The 20,036-nt window shown below is 33.6% G+C and overlaps 2 protein-coding genes across 6 annotated transcripts; both read left to right on the top strand.

Annotated features, from left to right (window-relative positions):
* The first annotated feature begins 3,211 nt into the window (after window positions 1–3,211).
* LOC140035212 (aluminum-activated malate transporter 2-like) lies at window positions 3,212–6,093 on the top strand. Of its 2 annotated transcripts, none has more exons than XM_072075225.1 (5): window positions 3,212–3,704; window positions 3,807–3,950; window positions 4,070–4,342; window positions 4,460–4,500; window positions 5,325–6,093. In XM_072075225.1, the coding sequence occupies exons 1-5, from the start codon at window positions 3,416–3,418 to the stop codon at window positions 5,895–5,897; spliced, it is 1,320 nt and encodes a 439-aa protein (XP_071931326.1). In that variant the 5' UTR covers window positions 3,212–3,415; the 3' UTR covers window positions 5,898–6,093. The 2 variants fall into 2 exon arrangements, with proteins under 2 accessions (XP_071931326.1, XP_071931322.1); XM_072075221.1 differs by having other exon boundaries at window positions 3,219–3,704; window positions 4,460–4,572.
* A 533-nt stretch (window positions 6,094–6,626) lies between these two features.
* Window positions 6,627–10,647, top strand: LOC140004024 (histone deacetylase 8-like). Of its 4 annotated transcripts, none has more exons than XM_027227107.2 (4): window positions 6,627–7,041; window positions 8,050–8,253; window positions 8,371–8,630; window positions 9,220–10,647. In XM_027227107.2, the coding sequence occupies exons 1-4, from the start codon at window positions 6,744–6,746 to the stop codon at window positions 9,511–9,513; spliced, it is 1,056 nt and encodes a 351-aa protein (XP_027082908.2). In that variant the 5' UTR covers window positions 6,627–6,743; the 3' UTR covers window positions 9,514–10,647. The 4 variants fall into 4 exon arrangements, with proteins under 4 accessions (XP_027082908.2, XP_071931338.1, XP_071931344.1 ...); XM_072075237.1 differs by having other exon boundaries at window positions 6,630–7,041; window positions 8,050–8,630; window positions 9,220–9,526; window positions 9,641–10,647; XM_072075243.1 differs by having other exon boundaries at window positions 6,630–7,041; window positions 8,050–8,630; window positions 9,220–9,526; window positions 9,902–10,647.
* The last annotated feature ends 9,389 nt before the right edge of the window (window positions 10,648–20,036 follow it).

A 20,036-nucleotide genomic window follows, 5' to 3' on the forward strand; every position in this document is an offset into this window, starting at 1 on the left:
TCTGTTGATGTTTTCACACATTGTCTGTTATCTTTATGCTTTAAAATAGTATTACTCTGGTACCATCTTCCCCAAATGGTTGGCGCAAATTTATATATTACAGAAAAACGGGTTCAAGAATCAATTTAACAATCTATTTTAGCAGTGTGCTTCTTGTGTTTTTTCTTCTCAAAGCCACTGAATCTCAGCTCATGTGGCAGCTGCTTTTTGGTCAAATGTGGAGCTGCAGGGGCCGGAATCAAGAGTCCAATTCCGGTGCCCATCAACTCTCTCACCAGAAAGTTGTACCAACTCCATCATAGCACCATGCATGTCCAGTACACCATTAAGGGCCACTATTTTGTGACGAATTAGTGGAGGGCTTTGAATAAAGTAGTTGCACAATATAATTTTTGTTGATTGTTACTTTTGCTTCTGCTTTACCGGGAAACTTTAATCTCAAAATGCATAATGTAATTCCGCATACTTTCTAGTAGGCATTATCTTGTTTTGTTTTTTATTCAACCCCCCCCCCCCCCCCCCCCGAATCTTATAAGGCAAAAGTTGAAGAAAGAGGGATTTGGAGACTCAAAATAGGGATCTTATGGTTATCTGACTATTAGCTCTACCAGATAATTTGGATTTTAATGGCATACAAACACACAACCATACATAGAATCACACTATTATGCTGATAATTAATCTTTACTCATCACCTGAGTAACTCACCATTAAGGAAAACTGATTTTACTTTTAGAAAGTACTAATCGTGCACTTTTGGATACTCATTGCCTGGTTTTTCAACATCACTAGGTAGCATCAAATACAAACACTTATATATGGCACCTTCACCAGTTTCTTTTTCATTTTCTGCTTTCACTAGTTATACGTTTGTACACTTAGCTTGCTCTTATATATAGTTTTAGGGATAATTTCAGAAACCTCCCTTGAGGTTTCACGAAATATGACCTAGCTCCCTTGAGGTTTTTAAAATCTCACTTAGCACCTCTCAAATTGACATTTTGATAATATTTTCAGCCCTTCTACCTAAAAGTAATATTAGAAAATTGATGTTAGAGAAGAGAGACTATTTTAGTGCCCTTAATACCCTTAGGCTATGAAAAATATGAACATTTTACAAACAAAAAAAAGTAATAAATTGTAACCATTTTAAAAGTGAGAAGTTAAAAGTTAATAAGGATTTATGTTGTAGCCAATAGTCACTTCTATGGCAGAGAGAGGCAGTAAAAGCAAATGCTATTCTTTAAACCATTGGTACAAATAAAACCCTCCATAATGTTGAAGGTAATTAGCATATAAAACTCATACATTTAAGCAAAAAAACTCAAGAATAGATGAAATTCAACTTCAATATCATATAGAAATTTACTCGAAATAGACTAATTAACTTTTTCATTGGTGTGAAAAAGCAAAACTTTATTATAAAAAGATAAAAGTTAGAATTTGAAAAACAATAGCGCCTGGAGTTTTACTTGCTTCATTTCTCTCGTGATCTACATGCATAGAAACAAATAAATAAATAGACAAAATAGTTGTGAAACACAAAAAAAGGGGCAAAAAAGAACCTGCAGCTCTTCTTCTCCAGATGCGTTGAATATTTCATTGATTAAATCCTATATTTCATTGATACTTACAATTCAATATTATATATATGTGTGTGTATGTGTGTATGTATGTATCAACATTGTTAAAGAAAAGTAGGAAATTTAGAAAAAGAAAAACAAGTATAGAAAATATAAATATAAGGGTATTATTGATAATTTTTCACCTTTGATATTAGCATATGATCTCACTATCACTTCAAGGGTATTAAGAGAGATTTTGAAAATCTCAAGAGAGGTATGTGATATTTCGTGAAACCTCAAGGGAGGTTTCTGAAATTATCCCATAGTTTTATCATGATTTCTTACTATTGAATAGAAGTATTTCTAGTTCAATGGTTCTGGGGATGCTGTCCTATTTATGAATATTTGCGTTCCCAGTAACTACTTCCCTAGAACTTCAAACTACCATTTGACAGAAGTAAGAATAGGCAGCTAAAATTTATTAGGGTCTACAGAGGCAAAATTCTTGTAGAATTCTTTTTGCTCAAAACAACGCGGAAAACAACAAAATCTCAAGTTCATAACGCGATATGTTATGAAAATGAAAGCGTGTAGGACCAAAGTCAATAGTCAACATGGTAGTTCTACAACCCACACTAGGATAGGAAACCAAACAAAATGAGTTCCCCACATTCACAATAATTGCTTTACAGTTCATAAAGAAAACAACTTCCTGAGGCGTCACATCCACCAAATAAAGATTTTCCTCATTTTCAAAGGGAGATTGATTAGGAATTATAGCCACGTAATGGAGGTTGTGATTACGGCTAATTAGTCGGATGATATGTTTACAAGGCTACATACATCAGAATTAGGGGCTGTTATATTTTGATTCTCGATTATGATTTTGAAAAATGACTTTGGCTGATGTTCTTGTTTTGCTGAGTGTATGCAATTTTGTGTCTTTTGGATTATCTGTTTTTTGGGGTATTTTTGAAATATTTTACTGTAACAGTATGTATGAAAAATTTTTATTATAGATATTTTTGGAAATATTTAAAATATTGTATGGATGTGATGTTTTTAAGTTATTTTTATTTATATATTACTGTAGTATTGTATTGTATTTGAAAAAATTATTTTTGAAAAATATGCCAATCTATTAATCAACCTAGCAGTAGCTTTAGCTGATTGTGACTCTGGCTGCTCTTCGCAAATACATTCTTCAATCGCATTTTTATCTACATATGCATTTTTTCAAAAGGTGGTGTTGATTAAGTTTCATCTGATTACAGTTCTAGACATCCTAGAAATGAGTGTGACACAAGCCGAAAATTATCATCCGTACTAAAATGCGTCACACACGTACCATGTTAAGTGCAACAAACAATCAATCTTCATTTACTCCAAAAAAAAGGATTAATAATGGAAAGACAAAAACCTTGCAATCTTCTCACCACAAATGGAGAAGACGTAGGTGAGTGCTGTTCTGTATACAGACAAACTCCGTGTGCTGCATCATCTGAAGCTTCTTGGCAGCAACATTTGAAATATATAAAAAAATATTTTCATGTTTTCTTGGACAGATAGATAACATACTTAATTATTTCTAGTAACTAAATTACAAGTTCAATTTGCCACGTAGTACTGGTTCGTGAGAACTCACGCTTCATTATTTATATGGCCAGTGATGTCTGGGCAGGGCATATCTCAGGTACCTCCAGCTAGCTTGCAACAGATCCAACAACATCCCTTGGCGCTTCAAGAAAGAAAGCCCCCATCTTTTTTGCAAGCAATCAATTTGCAGCATTCTTCTGGCTGTGCAAAAATTTGACTAATTAAGCTTGTAGTAGTACTTTTCCAAGTTTTACATGGAAATGGCGTCGGAAAATCAAGAAAGTGTTGGATTCTTGAGCCGTGGATGTTGTTGGTTCACGTCATTCATGAGGAATTTAGCCTCCAAATTAGTACTAGAACCAGCAAGAACTGCAAGGAGTCTCGCACGAGAAGATCCAAGAAGAATCATCCACTCCATCAAAGTAGGATTGGCCATTGCCTTGGTTTCACTAATCTACTACTTTGATCCTCTTTATGAAGGTTTTGGAGTGTCTGCTATGTGGGCTGTCATGACTGTTGTGGTTGTTTTTGAATTTTCTGTTGGTAAGTTATTCATTTCATAGTTAAGATTCATTACCAGTCTAATTAAGCATGCATTTTCTTGCAACTAATGAGGTTAACAAGCGTTATTATTGCACTTTGCAGGAGCAACACTTGGAAGATGTGTGAATCGAGGAATTGGAACATTCATAGGTGGTGCTCTGGGAGTAGCTGCTCATAGATTAGCAAGTTGTTTTGGAAGTGAAATAGTTGAACCAATAATTCTAGCTGTGTCTATTTTCATATTTGGTAAGTTAAAAATAATTACTACTACTACTGATATGGCTTTTGGTGAGTTTGATCATATCTAGTATCTGTTACTTACAAGTCACGTTTGGAAGTTAATTACTTCTTGTTCTTTGATGCAGCTGCCTCTGGTACATTTGCAAGATTCTTTCCAAAATGGAAGGCAAGATGTGATTATGGCCTCCTCATATTTATCTTGACATTCTGCTTAATTTCTGTCTCGGGCTATCGAGATGATGAGGTGATAGATATAGCCCTCACCAGGCTCTCAACAGTCATGATTGGAGGATCTGCTGCTCTGGCCATTTGCATTCTATTATTTCCAGTCTGGGCTGGTGAAGATCTCCATCATTTAGTTGCTGATAACATTGAAAAGCTTGGGGATTTCTTGGAAGGTAACATTAATTTCTTTCAGCATGCTGATATATATATATATATATATATATATATATATATATATAGCATTCTTCTTATATTCATTTAGACATTAACATTCATGTGGACTTGTGCAGGATTTGGAGATGAATACTTCAAAACTCTAGAAGATGGAAATGTAAGAGATAGCAAAGCATTATTAGAGAAATATAAAAGTGTGGTTAACTCGAAAACCATTGAAGATAATCTGGTGAGTTAGAAAATCCGAAATTAATCTTGGTACAAACCATTAAGAGTTTGATAATTCAATCTCATTAAAATTGCCTAGGTTTTAGAATTTACATTGGTTCAGAAAAAGAACTGAATAAAAATGAACTAGATTTGGATCTACTTCATTTGCATAAAGGGACGATCCTCAATCCACCCTCTCTAGATATACAACACAATAATAAATGGAAAAATATATATATATATATATATATATGGATCATTGGCAATACATAAATATACTGAATTTTAGTGCCAAATCTACTTAGTTGTAATCTTATTTTACTTAGATACCAAGCAACAAAATTAGGAAATGATGAACCAATCCCCAATTTCATCTTGGAAGGAGTTGCATCCTCAGTTATTAAATTGATTAGCAGGTCTGAAGAAATTCTCTCAGATATTGTATCTGTAATTGAGGATATTCGTGTAGCTGTTCTAAAACAACATAATTGTGGATCTAATTTGGACTCCCAGATAAATCAACTTAGTTGTGCATATTTTAACACAACATGTTAACATCTGCCAACTACAGTTTGAAACTCTCCTCGAGTCTTTGTTAAGCAAATAGTGCTGGACGATTTCCAGCCATCTTATTAATAAAGTTGAGTAATTTTTTCCTCAAAAAAAAATAGAAAGAACTTTACAACTCAGCGCATCATTCCATACCTAATTGATATTGTATGTTTCTAATTGTTGATATATAATGGTAATTCTTAGTTCTTTCTGTTACAGGTCAATTTTGCAAAATGGGAGTTTCGGCATGGCAAATTCAGGTTCCGTCATCCTTGGGGAGAGTACCAGAAGATTGGAGGCTTAATACGAGAATGCGCCTTTCGTCTTGACTCCTTAAATGGTTACCTCAAATCCGAGGTGCAGACACCTCAAGAAATCCGAGAAATATTTCAAGAATCTTGCCAAACTATGAGCTCTGAGTCCAGCCATGCCTTGAAAAACATGGCACGGGCGATTAGGACAATGACTAGTTCGTACGTTGCAGTGGCAAAATCCCACATTGCGATTGCAAAATCTGCTGCAGATAACCTCAAATCGTTACTGAAAACTAATTCTTGGCAACAAACAGATCTCCTGCAAATAATCCCGGTTATTACAGTTGCTTCATTGCTCATCGAGGTTGTCTCTAGCACTGTGAAAATTGCAGACTCTGTTCATCAACTTGCATCTCTAGCAAGATTCAAGAAAATTTCTGAGGACGATGCATCAAAGTCAGACCAGAGAAACACAGAAAGAATATTGAGAAGTCCCAGCATTGAAGGATCCCATGGTCTTACCATCTCTGTCGAGTGATTAACGGCATTTGAGAAGCTAAAAATTACTAGTATTCTGATCGGTTTTTCTGGCCTCAGAAAACAGGGTGTAGAGAGGAGAATAGGAGGGACTTTTCCAAAAGGAAAAAGATACATATGTACAATATGGTATCCAATTTTGTCACTTTATTCAATCGGGAGACTGAACAATTTTACTGGTTTACACCTTCGTATAATATGTGACCTGAAATATAAATGCATACTTTGGATACTACTCTCATGTTAAGCTCTACATATAAATAGTATAATACAATTGTGAGTGGAGTTTTCTCAAAATGCAATATCAATGTATTACTCATAAAATAATTTAGCCAAAAAGGAAAAGATTAATTAAAGAGTTCTTTGTGGAATTTATTACATCGAGTCATTCTTGTACAGTCAAAAAACCCTCTCTTTTGTTTTTTTTTTTTTGAATGTGTCGCCAATACTTAGTTTAATTGATCGGAAAATTTATGAATAATTGCAAAGTCACTTTTTTACTATCTTTGTTGTACTCTACACATACTTCGCAACCTTGTCCAAACTCCAAATCCTTTAATCTCTATAGCAAAATTAGAACCATCACTTGCCAAAAGAAACATAGACATGTTTACTCTTAAAGTCAGAGTGAATTTTGCCCAAGAAAAAGGAAATAGAAAACCACCAAAAAATGAAAAATGAAAAATGAAAAGTAAGTCAAAGCAACGGGCAACGGGCAACGACCCCGAAAAGCCCAAAACCCCGAGCCCAGCCAACGAAAAAGGACGTAGATAAAACTCCTATTAACAGGAAACCGCTCTGAATCGTTGGTCGTCAAATCAAGAATCAGGTGTGTTCTAATTATTCCATGGATTCTGTTGAGGCAGAGCAGCCTGAAGCTATACCTTCTTCTCCTCCATCTAACAAAACTGAACTCATCCATGTATTCTGGCATGAGGGCATGCTGAAACATGACACTGGAAAAGGTGTATTTGACACAGGAATGGACCCTGGATTTCTTGATGTTTTGGAAAATCATCCAGAGAACTCTGATAGTATCAGGAATATGGTCTCTATTCTCAAAAGGGGTCCTATTTCACCCTTCATCTCTTGGCATGTTGGTAGGCCTGCTCAAATATCTGAGCTGTTGACTTTCCATACACAAGGTATTAAATAACGCTCCACAGGAGCAATTTCTGTTTTATTTTTCAAAATGGTAGTACTTGGTTTTGTTTTGACTTAGCTTCTCTGGGCTCTATGGGATTTGCTCAAGTTGTGGATGATATATATTCTTTAAGGACATGTTTTACTATTTTACTATATTGTCAGTTTACATGTTTTGTTGCCAAGATACCTTTTTTTTTCATTATATATTGGCCTATCTGAGATGGAGATGGGGGATGAAAAAGTAGATAATGACTTGAGATAGTGTTTGAAATGCTGTAATGAAGCATATCTTTTCAATTTGCATTGAAAAATTGTGTTTTTGGATTGTGCAGATGTTGAAGTAAACAAAAAAAAAAATTATCTTTTCATGTCAATTAAGGAGGTAGCATTTTTTGAGCTTAAGTGAAAGAGGAGGAATAAGATAGGAATTCGTATAAATATATTATTTTTACTTTTCCTTAAGCAGAAAAATAGTTTCTTTTTTGGCATAAATTGTGCGACATCTCAAATATATGGCATTTAAAAGCGGATATAAAAGGTTTGTGATGAAAAATTTTACATGAGCTCTAGCTATCTCTAGGAAAGAATTTGCTTATGTTTGGCTCAATTCAAGATCCCATTTTGTGTTGACTTTAGATATAATTGATATTTAGCAAAGCATTATCTCAAATATATTCTGCTGTTTGATAACCTAACTTGGTACTATCATTATCCACTGAATCTGATTTGACCTTGATTCCGTGTGTAAGGTGTTGAAAACTGGAAGGATGTGAGTTTCTTGAAAAGAGAACTTTCTGTTTTCACTGTAGAAATTGTTATTGTAGATTGTTGTACTCAGTTAATCAACAAAATTTAGTGATACGGAAATTCTGTGGCACGAATTTTTGTCCCCTAGCATTTTTTATGGTTTTATTGATGTGGTCTTTACAACTCTTTGCATTTAATTTTGAATGACAGAGTAAAAATAATCTTCGTGTTTATAATATCTCAATTCCGAAATTCCTCAGAGTACATTAATGAGCTTGTTGAAGCCGATAGAGAGGGGGGCAAAATGATCTGCGCTGGGACATTCTTGAATCCTGGGTCCTGGGATTGTGCACTTCTTGCTGCTGGCACTACATTATCTGCTATGAAGCATATAATTGATGGATGTGGAAAAATTTCTTATGCACTTGTTAGGCCACCAGGTCATCATGCTCAGCCCAATCAAGGTGATGGGTACTGCTTTCTGAATAATGCTGCTCTTTCTGTACAGTTGGCTTTAGGTTCTGGCTGCCAAAAGGTTGCTGTTATCGATGTTGATGTTCACTATGGAAATGGAACTGCAGAGGGATTTTATCATTCTGATGAAGTTCTCACTATTTCTCTTCATATGAATCATGGTTCTTGGGGTCCCTCTCATCCTCAGAGTGGAACTGTAGATGAGCTTGGTGAAGGGAAAGGGTTTGGGTATAATCTGAATATACCTCTCCCTAATGGAACTGGAGACAGAGGATATGATTACGCAATGAGGCAGTTAGTTGTCCCTGCTGTTGAGAAGTTTAAGCCCGATATGTTGGTCTTGGTTATTGGCGAAGATTCAAGTGCAGTAAGTTCAATTTTTTTTTCTTACTTTTCTTACTAGGAAGGGATTACATGCTTATCTTTTGCCCACTGTATTCCCCAATCTTCATTTTTGTTCTTGAACAAATAAACTATTGAACCATGAATGGTTAATAAAAAGTTAGCATCATTCAGTCAGTTTTAGTTACCAGTATTGAGTAAAGACAAGGAATTGTGCTTCAGAGAGTATGGTTTCCTAGGAAAAAAAGATGAAAGAAAAGATTGCTTACATGATTCCACTGTTAAAATTTGCTTGAGCAAAATAAAGGTAGTGTACTATGGACTTAAAGATGGATTCCTTACGAGATTGCAGTGTTACGTGTAATTACTTTTAAACCTACTCCCTGAACTTTGTTTTAGTTATCACTAAAGCAGTTTATCTGGTACTAGTTAGCCTTCTCAATCATCTATTTGTTTTTTCAGACTAGACAGTTGCTTGAGTTAGCCTAGTCCCTAAAGTTTATTAAAGGAAAAAGAAAAACCTTGCTTAGAATGGACTGAAGTGTTATACTTTCGATATCAGATTTTTGAATTCTAGAGATCCATATTTTTCACAATTTGGCTTCTAATTTCAGTTTGATCCAAATGGAAGACAATGCTTGACAATGGATGGTTATAGAGTGATTGGACAAACTGTTCGTGGGTTAGCTGATAAGCATAGCCATGGATGCCTTCTCATCGTCCAAGAAGGTGGATATCATATCACGTATTCGGCTTATTGTTTGCATTCAATCCTTGAAGGAGTGCTGAAAATTCCAGTTCCTTTATTATCTGATCCCATTGCTTACTACCCAGAAGATGAAGCATTCAGTGTCAAGGTTATTGAATCCATCAAAGATTACCAGATAAATACTGTTCCATTCTTATGAGAGGCTGAATCAGGTAGCCAGCTCCTTCTTGGAATCTCATCTTGAGCTTAAAAACAGCTATTTCATTTGACAGGAGAGAGAGGTAGATTTGGAACCTCTCCTCAAATTTTGTTTTTCCTTTCCACAGGCTTTTTAACAACACTTGCCTGTCTCATGAACTACATGGAGAAAGCAACCTTCCACTCAACGGATTCATCAAAATTTGCACAAGTTCATTCTTTCCAAACTAAAACTGCACTGTTTGAAAATTTTTGCGGGAAAATTGGTAGTGGCCAATAGAGTAGCAAGCTCTTACAGATCATTTTTATTTGGTCACCTATATTCAAACTCCATTCTGATGACATCCTTAGAACATAAGCTTCAACATTCTTTGATCCACATTTTGCAGAGGCCCATGTCCATCTCTAACAAATACCCATTTCAGTCCCCTTCTAAGCAACATCCACACTGTCCCTATTGCTCTGTTGGCTACTTCTACATCTTATATCCAACTGCAGTCATGACAGTCCTTGTTCCTGACTTCCCCCAGCAAGAAAGAAAAGTGGTACCAACTGACGAGCGCAGGATCAGTCCCACCTATTCCTGGATATTGGTTCATCAGACCAGATTCAGGCACGGGCAAGCCATTCGCGTTAATACTTACCTGACTTGAAGGGATAGAAGTGAATGAAGCTGTTGACAACGACTTCATCGGAGCAACGATTCATCGAGTCCATTCTATCATCTGAAGTTGGAAGGGATGAACTGTTGAGAAGACAAATTAACGCCTTCAATGACAGTGGATGAGGGAACTTGTTATGTCATACTGCCAGAAATTGTTAATTCCTAAAGCTGTTAAGCCCTGTTTGGAGGAACACATGGATTCTAGTCATCATTTGGATTTGTAATTCTGTTAAGTTGGTTAATTTTTTGTCTTAATAAAAAAGAAAGAAGAAGAAGAAGAAGAAGACTAGACTGGTTAATTTCAATATAATGAGATTCAATATGATAAAATGTTGTGAGTAGCAATGAATAGAAGTGGTTGGCTTTGGCCCTTCTGTAGGAATGATCAGCCAGCCCAAGTTTGAGGAAAAATTATGTATTGACCACATTGTCCAATCCCAAGAAAAATAATTTGTTGTGTACTGAAAGTCCTACGACACTAGCCCAATTTGTCTTGGTACCTTGGGGTCACCAAATCCACCAGCCCGTCAGGAGTGAAAGGATTGGATTTCCGTGGTATAAATATGCTTCTGCATTGGATTGAGGGTTTTAACCATCATAATTGTGATTGCATAGAAGTGGCAAAATGCATAAATGATTTTTCTTTAATGGATAGTCGATAAAATTAATCCAATCCATTTAGTAAAGGGATATAAATGGATAGGGTTTAAATGGATATGGAAAACCGTAATTCATCCATTTAACCAGTTAGTAGAGTAGACTAGTACTGTAGTTTTTTTTTTTTTTTAAGGTGTGCATACGGATTCTGGTTGTCCATAATTTGTTGTTCTTGCAAGTTTTTTTTGGTTCCTGGAAGATGTTTCACAATTTTAGTTCGTTCCCACGCCTTTCTACTACTTTTCCTAGGCTTATTCATTAAATTAGGAATTCATCAAAATTGATGATAATGATTGGTTAGAATGTAATCCAATAAATCTAATACAAAGATAATGTGATAAGAAAGTTCTGATTCATAATGCTTAAAGATTATCTCAAGCCACTACCAAAAAAAAAAAAGAGTGATTTTTTTTTTTCCATTTGCATAATGTGTAAAAGATTGGCAATAAAAATTTCATTCTATAGTCAAGATAGAAATTGCAGCAAACCATCTTACTAGAAATTTTGAGTGAAAATGAAAAAGATTAAAAAAGAAGAAAAAAGGAAGCAACTAGTTAAGGCTCAAATCGCAATAATAGTTTTGAGTTTAAATCTCTTTCTTCCTTCCTGTTTCTTAAGTTTCACCCTTTTCCTATTGAAATTTTTTTTTTTTAAAAAAAGGCAACTTGAGTTCAAACATTTGACAATGATGAACTTAGTACTTGGAATAGATTTAGACCCCATTTGGGGCTGCGGTGCTTCTGGTAAAAACACATTTTTAGGTGCTAAAAGTAAGACATTTGGTGAATATCATCCTATAAAGTTAGAAATGGAATTTTTGGTGTTAAAAACACTTTTATCAAAAGCTTAAATTTGATACTTTTAGAGTAACTTTTGTGATTTAAAAATACAATATTAAATTTAACCTATATTATGAACTAAATAAAGAGACAAATACATTTAAAAATTTTCAAATTACATATTATCCAATACAATAAATACTCATTGAACTATGTTTCCAAATAATATATTTAAAAGTACTTAAGTACTTAATAAATATTTTTATTAAAAACTCTATTGGGGAATTACTTTTTAATAAGCTATTGCAACTCCAAACAAACCCGTAGTAGAAGGCAAAGAGTATGTGATTATTAAGTAACTAAAGGGAAAAATCTACAAATAAAAAAAAAACAAAAATGTACTGAAGGAAGTACAAGACAATAAAAAAAAAAAAGATTCTTCTCAAAGTTAAATAACTTATCAATATTTTGACCATTTGTTTCCAGCTCCACTTCTTTCTCATGAATCATACAAGTGTTCGGCAATTATGTTCTCTAGTTTTGGTGGGCCACAACGATGACGCTTTCTGGAAGGAAGAAGTTGTGAGTCTTGGGTTTCCGTGCAATCCAGTTTGCAGAGTTGGTGGCGCTGGGCCTGAGACGAGTTTTCTTTTGTCCGTCGTCCAATTGCACTCTATTTTGCTAAATGGATTTATATGGATCAACTGGATAGTCCTTGCAAATCCATCAATTTAATTAGTTTTAAATGATTTTTCATTTAAAGTCATCATCCTTTTTTCAGTCATTCAAATCCATTTAAACTTGGTTTATATGAATGGATAAATGGATTTGAATCCATTTTGCCACCTTTACTGATAGCCCAGAACCAAGTCTAGATGACTTGAGTGCTTTTATAGGTGCGAAGTCGAGGGTCTGACTCTTACTTTCTACTCTTAGATTCAGCACAGTTCATGGTGATCAAGCGTGAATAGTTCGAAATTGAATTTTCGGCACAATGTTCAATTAAAAAAATTACTTTTATTGTAATTTTTTGCATGTTTTGCTTTAATGTTTACGTGTTTATGGCATTATTCAGTATAGCATCATTGTCACTTGCAATTTATAGATTTCCTGGATCATCTTGGTGCTAAGCTAGTTGGAAACGTTCATACGATCTCAAACATATGCCCCCTGTGAGAGTTTTTTTTTTTCAAGTGTAGTAGGAACATTAGGAAGAAAGGAGGTTTATCCCATTCCAATGTCATGGTATGCTATTATTACTACATTTGACGACTTACCTTGTTTTTCACAAATTACCTACTAATGACGACTTTAAGGACCAACAGAAAATCTAATTCCTTGCCAACTTAGTTAGGACGCGGTTGCCTGCTTTTTTCCTCTTGTGCATAAACACAGCTAAGTTAGTCAAAACTTTTATTGGCAAGACGAATAGACAATTACCCTAGACCAAGGTATCTAGCCATCTTGATTCTATTAGTATACATATATTTTCTAGATTGACCGTTAAACCAGATGCGAATACCTTTGGTTTATATCAAAAGAAAAATATTTTCTGAATTCGTATCCAATTTGTATGAAAGAATTGAAGAAAAATTATGTAATTCCACGTTCTTCCCCTTGGAACCCGTATGAGCCATGGATTTATTCAAATTGGTTAGTTCTACAGCTAATCTAGTTTATCCTATCAAATCAAATCAACCAATTTCAGGTCTTGCAAGTCGAGAAGACTCAGCGAAACCATCTAGTTTCTTGCTCCATGGTAATACGCGGAAAAGGTGTATTGAGCTGTGAATCTGTCAATTCACTCTGGACTGGAGATCCTGCCAAGCAAAGAGAATGTTCCAAACCATGCTAGTTATGCACCTTTTTCCAGAGCTTTGATTTCTTATTAGTTATTATGTTTCCACAGCAAAAATAAAAGGGAAATTCTCTGAGTTCAAAGATTTTTTTTCTTGAATCATGTGGTCAAACATGATTAAATCGAAGCCTGGACTAAAACGCATTTAGAGGAAAAAAAAAAAATTCCCCGTAAATCTCGCAGTAAAAGGGCTCATGTAGTCAAACATGCTTCAAAAGTTAGTATTACTGTTGATTAACATTAAACACCCCACAAGATTTCTGTTGGATACGGCTCCTAATTTCCTATGTGCAATTTGTCTTTTAAATACTAGACAAATTACAATTTACCCCCGCCCGATAACTTAGTTTTTTTACATAACCCCCATATGATTTGAAAAACTATACATAATCCTCTTATTATTTGAATTAAAGTGTCAAAGTGACGAAAATGATCATTCGTAACGGAATCACCTAAAATATCAAAAATACTCTTATGTAAATTTGAAAATTATTTATTAACCAAGAGGGATTACGTGTATATTTTGAAAACTATAAGGGGGTTATATGGTAAAACATTAAATCATAAGGGGTTATATGATAAAACATAAAACTATACGGGGGTTAGTGTATCATGTATTTATAAGGGTAATTTTGACATTTTTAAAGGTTTTGTTACGAATGATCATTTCCGTCACTTTGATACTTTAATCCAAATTATGAGGGGATTATGTATATCTTTTAAAATTATAGGGGAGTTATGTGAAAAATTGCTAAATCACAGGAAATAAAGTGTAATTTGCCCTTAAATACTAGATTCTCTAAATCGAATCCCTTTTGGAGTATAAAGAAAAAGGTTTCGTAATTGACAACATTCTACTTTATTCTAGGAGACTGTTACATTCTGTCTATTTCTTGATTAATTAAAGTTAAGCCCCCCTAAAAGAAATCCTTAACTAAAGTGACGGTTAGGGACAATCTTGACAGTTGACCAAATTATGGTGTTAACTCTCTCCTCTCTTTCTTGAACCATGATTTCTTGTCTTGTTTTATCTTAACAAAATGAAGGGCTGCTTTAATTTATTTCCCTTTTCATTATATATTTAACCAATGGCAGATTTAGATTGTCCTATACGTTTGGCCAAGTCTTAGCTCCAACCACGAAAAATATCAAAGACAAAAGGAAGAAAAACTTGAGTCAGTAGAAGCTTGGAAAGGAAGAGGTGTTTTCAACCTTTAATTCGAAATCAGATTGTTCCAAAGTCATGAAAACACCATTATGGCTGACAAGAAAGTAAACAATCTTTTAACTTTAACGGGGCTCTATCTTTAATTACTCATCATGCAATGTCAGCATTCATGTTGAGTTTCATTAATTCTAATTTATAACTCTGTTTGTAGATATAAATATAAGAATTAATCTTTCCTACATTCACAGTGTATACACTATCAGCGTTGGATGATTGACAACTATACAAAACTTGAATTTGAAATTCAACTTTTGCACACATGTCATGAATCCAACGACAATAGTGTATATACCGTCAGTGTAAGAAAGATTTACTCTAAATATAATTGATGCTTGCTGATCTATTGTAATGCGCAATTAAGGAAAATTTTGCAGGCTAAATTGGTGCTGCTGAGCTGATGGTGAGTTTTTATGGTGCTCAGTTGATGATTTGACCATGTTCACAAGAACAAAAATAAAATGATTTCGACTTTCAGTTCTACAAAGCACAAAATTAGGTTAAAAATGAGGTGACCATGATGTGTTTGGTATTGTACCGAATACCTACCCATCTATAATAATTATATATGTCATGGAAACATTTACCAAATATTATATTATGTGTTGTCACATAATCATGGAATTTAATATGTTTACGTGCTAACTGCTTGCCAAGAAAAAAAAAATGTTACAACAGTGTCTGGCATTGTCGTTTGTGAAATTATCATCTGTCAATGTTGCATTAGATATGTCAATGTTTGGGTTTTATATAAAACTAGCTATTTAACTAAAGGGTTCTTCTAGGAGTTTAAGTTTTCTCTTAACGTTGGATTTGAATCCGTTCATTACTATATCTGGGTGAAAATCAAGCGGGACGAAAGGAAGCATATACATAGATGATCTTTGAGCTATAAATGTTCTATATTTTGATATTTTTGGAGTTTGTTTTTTAAGATTCTTAGTATGCTGTATTTGTTCTTTAGATCTATTTATATTTGTGTATGATTGATACAATTTCTATCAATAGTACGAATTTAATAAAATGATGATATTTTTACGAAAAAAAAACAAATTTCTTCTAGGAATGCTAACAAATTCCACCTTTATTTTTCTTCTCTACGCGTAAACACATGCTCACTCTATCCCATAAATATTGTCGTTTTTAGGAGAACGGACAATTTATGTACAATGATATTAGTAGAAAAGAGAATTTTTACTCTTCTCTTGTATCCTTAGTAGTAAGCCGTCTTATATTTGATATATTGATAATTGTGTGGAATAAGTGGTGAGTCGTATGGAGGGTAAAGATAAACTTTTACTAAAAAATACGACTCGACTTTTCTAAGGTGACAATTAATTTAAAACCAGAAAAAGTGACAAACGTGACTGATTTTATGTGATATAGAGATTATCACATTTTATTTTGAATTAATCTTTCATACACTAATAGTGTATACACCATTATCATTTGATACATCATTTGCTCATGTATCATACATCCAATCGTCGGCATGTATAAGATTTTACTCTTTTATTCTACATTTCTAGAAACTAGCTAAAAATCTGACACCTCTTGTAACGATTTGCCTTGCCAACAAATCGTTGAGAAGAAAGCTTGTCAGCAAGAAACCATTTACACATCACAATAACAACGAAATGACAGAGTGCTGTCAACATTGAAATACCACCATCAATAAAAACCTACGTGTGGAAGAAGATTATTTGCTGATCTATCCAAGATGATCACATCCCTTTGAATTTTCTTCTTCCATTTGTTGGATTTCTATACGCTTAATTGGCCGAAAAGTCTGGCTTCCCTATTGGGTTTCAACAACTACACAATTCTGTTGAAGGATGTCAACTTCGAAGCACATGCAATGGTTCAAGACACAGTAAACATACACAATAAGTTAATGTATATGTCCCCATCAATTTACAAACGTTAATCTACCATTTCGTTGTTTTTGTCTCAACTTTGCCTATCTAAGATTTTCCCATTTTCTTTCATATTGTCAAATGAATATCCAAATCTTACATATATATATATATATATATATATATATAGAGTCATAGCTTTGATGATGAACGGTACTGGTGACTGATTGTTGTGCAACATTCAATGGTAAAGAGGTTAGTTTCGAAATTTGGCTGATTCTTCCAAGAAAAGAATTAACACTTTTTTTTTTCGAAATTTCTTGAAATGAGTATAAACCTGATTTTGATCATACTACAAAACATCATGCATGCACCAAAGATGCTGAGGAGGCCTTTAAACAGAAATCTGACGAATATAGATGCCCATTTGATAGTATGGAGTCATGGCCAGAAGTGATTTTCCAATGAACATTATTTAGTATTTTATACATCCAATTTATACTCGCATTTATTGTCCACCTAAAATTGAGACTCTTTTTTTTGCATTAAACTTCACTTCTCTATAAAAGCAACGTCTAATATTTTTTCTTAATACTCCCTTCCTTTTTTTATAACTGACGTTTAAGGTTTTGCACACCAATTAAGACAAGTTTTTCATTGCTTAAATCTATACACTACTTTTCTTTTGTACCTTCATTAATTGTCCAATTCACCCATGTTTTCTCTCACTAGAGTACTAAATGGTGCTGTTTTACTAGGCCAAAAGCAATGCAAACTAACTCCCACCAAACTAAATGTTTCTAAAATGAAGCAATAATTACTAGGAGTAGTAATTAAGAACCCTGTATTGGAAAAGAGAGATAAAAGGGTAAAATTGTGAAAAAATAATTAATACTGTATAGGGATAATAAAACGACAGATAAAAGTACACTAGAGTAAATTTCTTAAACGTCAGTTATAAAAAAAGAGAGGGAGTAGATACTCATTAGACGAATTCTCATCCGACATGAAATTTCACAAATACTACTATATGATGAATCTTTTTGACATCCCAAACTCTAATATTGGAAAATCAAGACACAAAATTCTGTCATTCTACTGCAACTTAAGAAACCAGTTTTCATGTAGCAACAACTGATTAAATGGTTCTCCCTATTTCTAGAGAAAATGTTGAGAATTTATGCATGTTGTTGTCCCCATCAATGGCTAATTAATTATGTTGTTCATACTGCTGGATTAGGAGGAACTTTCTTGATCCACATTTTCATCTTCCAAGTTGGCGATATGTCAATGTACTTATCAACCTATTTAGTTCAATGTTAGTGAATATGTAGTTGATAACCAAATTTAATTGTTTGTTGTTTAAACCACAAATATCTGCGATGTGGAGTTGAAATACCTTTATGCAATAGAAGAAATTTGAGGCCATAAATGAACAAGGGAAATTGCTAACCAATTCCATTAGTGCCTTAAGGCCACTCATTAGTACACAAAAAAAAAAAATCTTTGCAGTATAGAATATACATCTTACATTTTTGTTGCTCTTCTTACATGTAGACACCTTCTTCTTTAAATATTTCTCTGTTTGGATTCATTAGTTTTTCAAATACTATAAAAATTTTTAAAAAAATGCTCTAAAAGATACTCTAAAAAATAGTCTAAAATTTTTTTAATATTTAAAAATTATTCTAAAAATTATACTACTCTTAAATATTTCAAAATATATTCTAAAAATATCCCAAAATATGCTCTAAAAACTCTGCTACAGTAAAATTTTTTAAAAATACCCCCGAAAACAGCTAATCCAAACTGATAGCGAACTTTTGATTAGTCTAGAATAAAGAACTGTCCGCTGGGATGATTTCCCTCCTTCATTGATCAAAACTGTAACTTACAATTTGAATGAATGGAATCTTTATTTCATCCTCTGAAAAAAAAAAAAAAGAAAGTGAGCAACAAGGCTATCTTGTTTGAAAACGAAATTTCTTTTGTTTTGTTTTTTTTGGGAAAAAAAAAAAAGCATGTGAGAAGATATTTTTGCTAGGTGTGGGAGTGGCAAGAAAAATTGGCCCTTGATGAGCGCGGATCAGACGGGTTAACTCCGTATGGGACATTGGGACCTTCTGCCTAAATTTGAAAAGTCCAAATGGGACCTACAATTAACTGAACAACCAGACTTCTTTTTATTTACTACCCCTACCGCCCTACGGCATACCATTCCCATCATCATCATCATTCATCATTCATCACCCCTCATCATGCTTACCCCATGGCAATATTAATGACACGGGAGAAAAGCAAACCAAATAAATAAATGACGGTTATTATTGTGCTTTTAGCTGGTTTCTGACTTTTTGTTGGGGAGAAAAGTCTTTTATTTTTAATTTTTTTTCTAACGGAAGAAGGGCGAAATTATTTAAGAAGCGGAAAGGAAATAAGTAAATTAGAACCTACGACTTTTATTCCCTCAGGTTTCAAGTTTTTTTGTGATTTTATTGACTTGTATGAGATGTCGATAATTTGGTGAAGATCGTTTGGAAAAATTTATTAGAATAACACCGCAACATTTTTTTGTGATGTGAAAATATATCTATGATGCAAGTAGTTTAATATTTGAAAAGTTTTTTCCAAAGTGTGGATCCATTAATATTATTGTTGTGTAAAGTAATTATTGAGTTTTCATGTAAATCAAACTTTATTTATTATGTAAATATATACACAAATAATTTTAGTCTTTCCTTGTATTTATACACTTTTTCAATTGTACTTTATTTTTTTTTTTAGATAACTAACATCTGGGTTTTTGTTTTATTTCAACAAGTACTATGATGGATCCAAAGTAATTAAACCAAACCACAATTCAACGACTAAATTTTGCTCTAATGTTTCCAAGAGATTAAATGACTTGTTGTCAAGACTTTTAAGATTATTATTTTCATGTGGACATCTTTTTTTGTATTCTAATGGTTGGGAATGAAGTATTCTGTTGTATTGCAAAGTTTGCAGCCATGAATTTTGACATAAAATGCAAATTTTACTGCTTGATCTAACAATTATTTTGTGGGATTAATAAATTAGACCTTCCTACTATAAACTTCCAATAACATGATTAAAACTTGAAAAATCATGATCTACTAACCAACATATGCTTATTTTGACGATGGTAATATTTTGTTGAATTGTCATTTTTTTTTTCATAAAATTTTTACGTTTTTCGTAAATATATTTTAAAATCACCTTCTTTCTTTCAGATACATTAAATCATTATAACATATTTTTCTACAAAAACTGCAGAAAACAGCAATCCAAACCGGCTAAAGTTTGGTGTAATATCTATTAATTCACATGTAATGTTTGGAACATGCTAAATCTTGAAAATGGTGGCAAAGTCAAAATGCAGCTCTATGAATTGGTAAAACTGGACCGAATTTTCATGTCATGTATTTTCCTTGAGCAACAAATGCCACTCGTATTCTCACAGTTAA

Source organism: Coffea arabica, chromosome 1c (genome assembly GCF_036785885.1).
Source record: "Coffea arabica cultivar ET-39 chromosome 1c, Coffea Arabica ET-39 HiFi, whole genome shotgun sequence".
NCBI classification, from domain to species: domain Eukaryota; kingdom Viridiplantae; phylum Streptophyta; class Magnoliopsida; order Gentianales; family Rubiaceae; genus Coffea; species Coffea arabica.

Excerpts from the sequence above, each read along its gene's own strand:
- LOC140035212 (XM_072075221.1), top strand. The coding sequence starts at position 3,416 with ATGGAAATGGCGTCGGAAAATCAAGAAAGTGTTGGATTCTTGAGCCGT. Across the intron at positions 3,705-3,806 it reads TGTTTTTGAATTTTCTGTTG|GAGCAACACTTGGAAGATGT; the intron begins GTAAGTTATTCA and ends TGCACTTTGCAG. Across the intron at positions 4,343-4,459 it reads GCTTGGGGATTTCTTGGAAG|GATTTGGAGATGAATACTTC; the intron begins GTAACATTAATT and ends GGACTTGTGCAG.
- LOC140004024 (XM_072075237.1), top strand. The coding sequence starts at position 6,744 with ATGGATTCTGTTGAGGCAGAGCAGCCTGAAGCTATACCTTCTTCTCCT. Across the intron at positions 7,042-8,049 it reads GTTGACTTTCCATACACAAG|AGTACATTAATGAGCTTGTT; the intron begins GTATTAAATAAC and ends GAAATTCCTCAG. Across the intron at positions 8,631-9,219 it reads TTGGCGAAGATTCAAGTGCA|TTTGATCCAAATGGAAGACA; the intron begins GTAAGTTCAATT and ends TTCTAATTTCAG.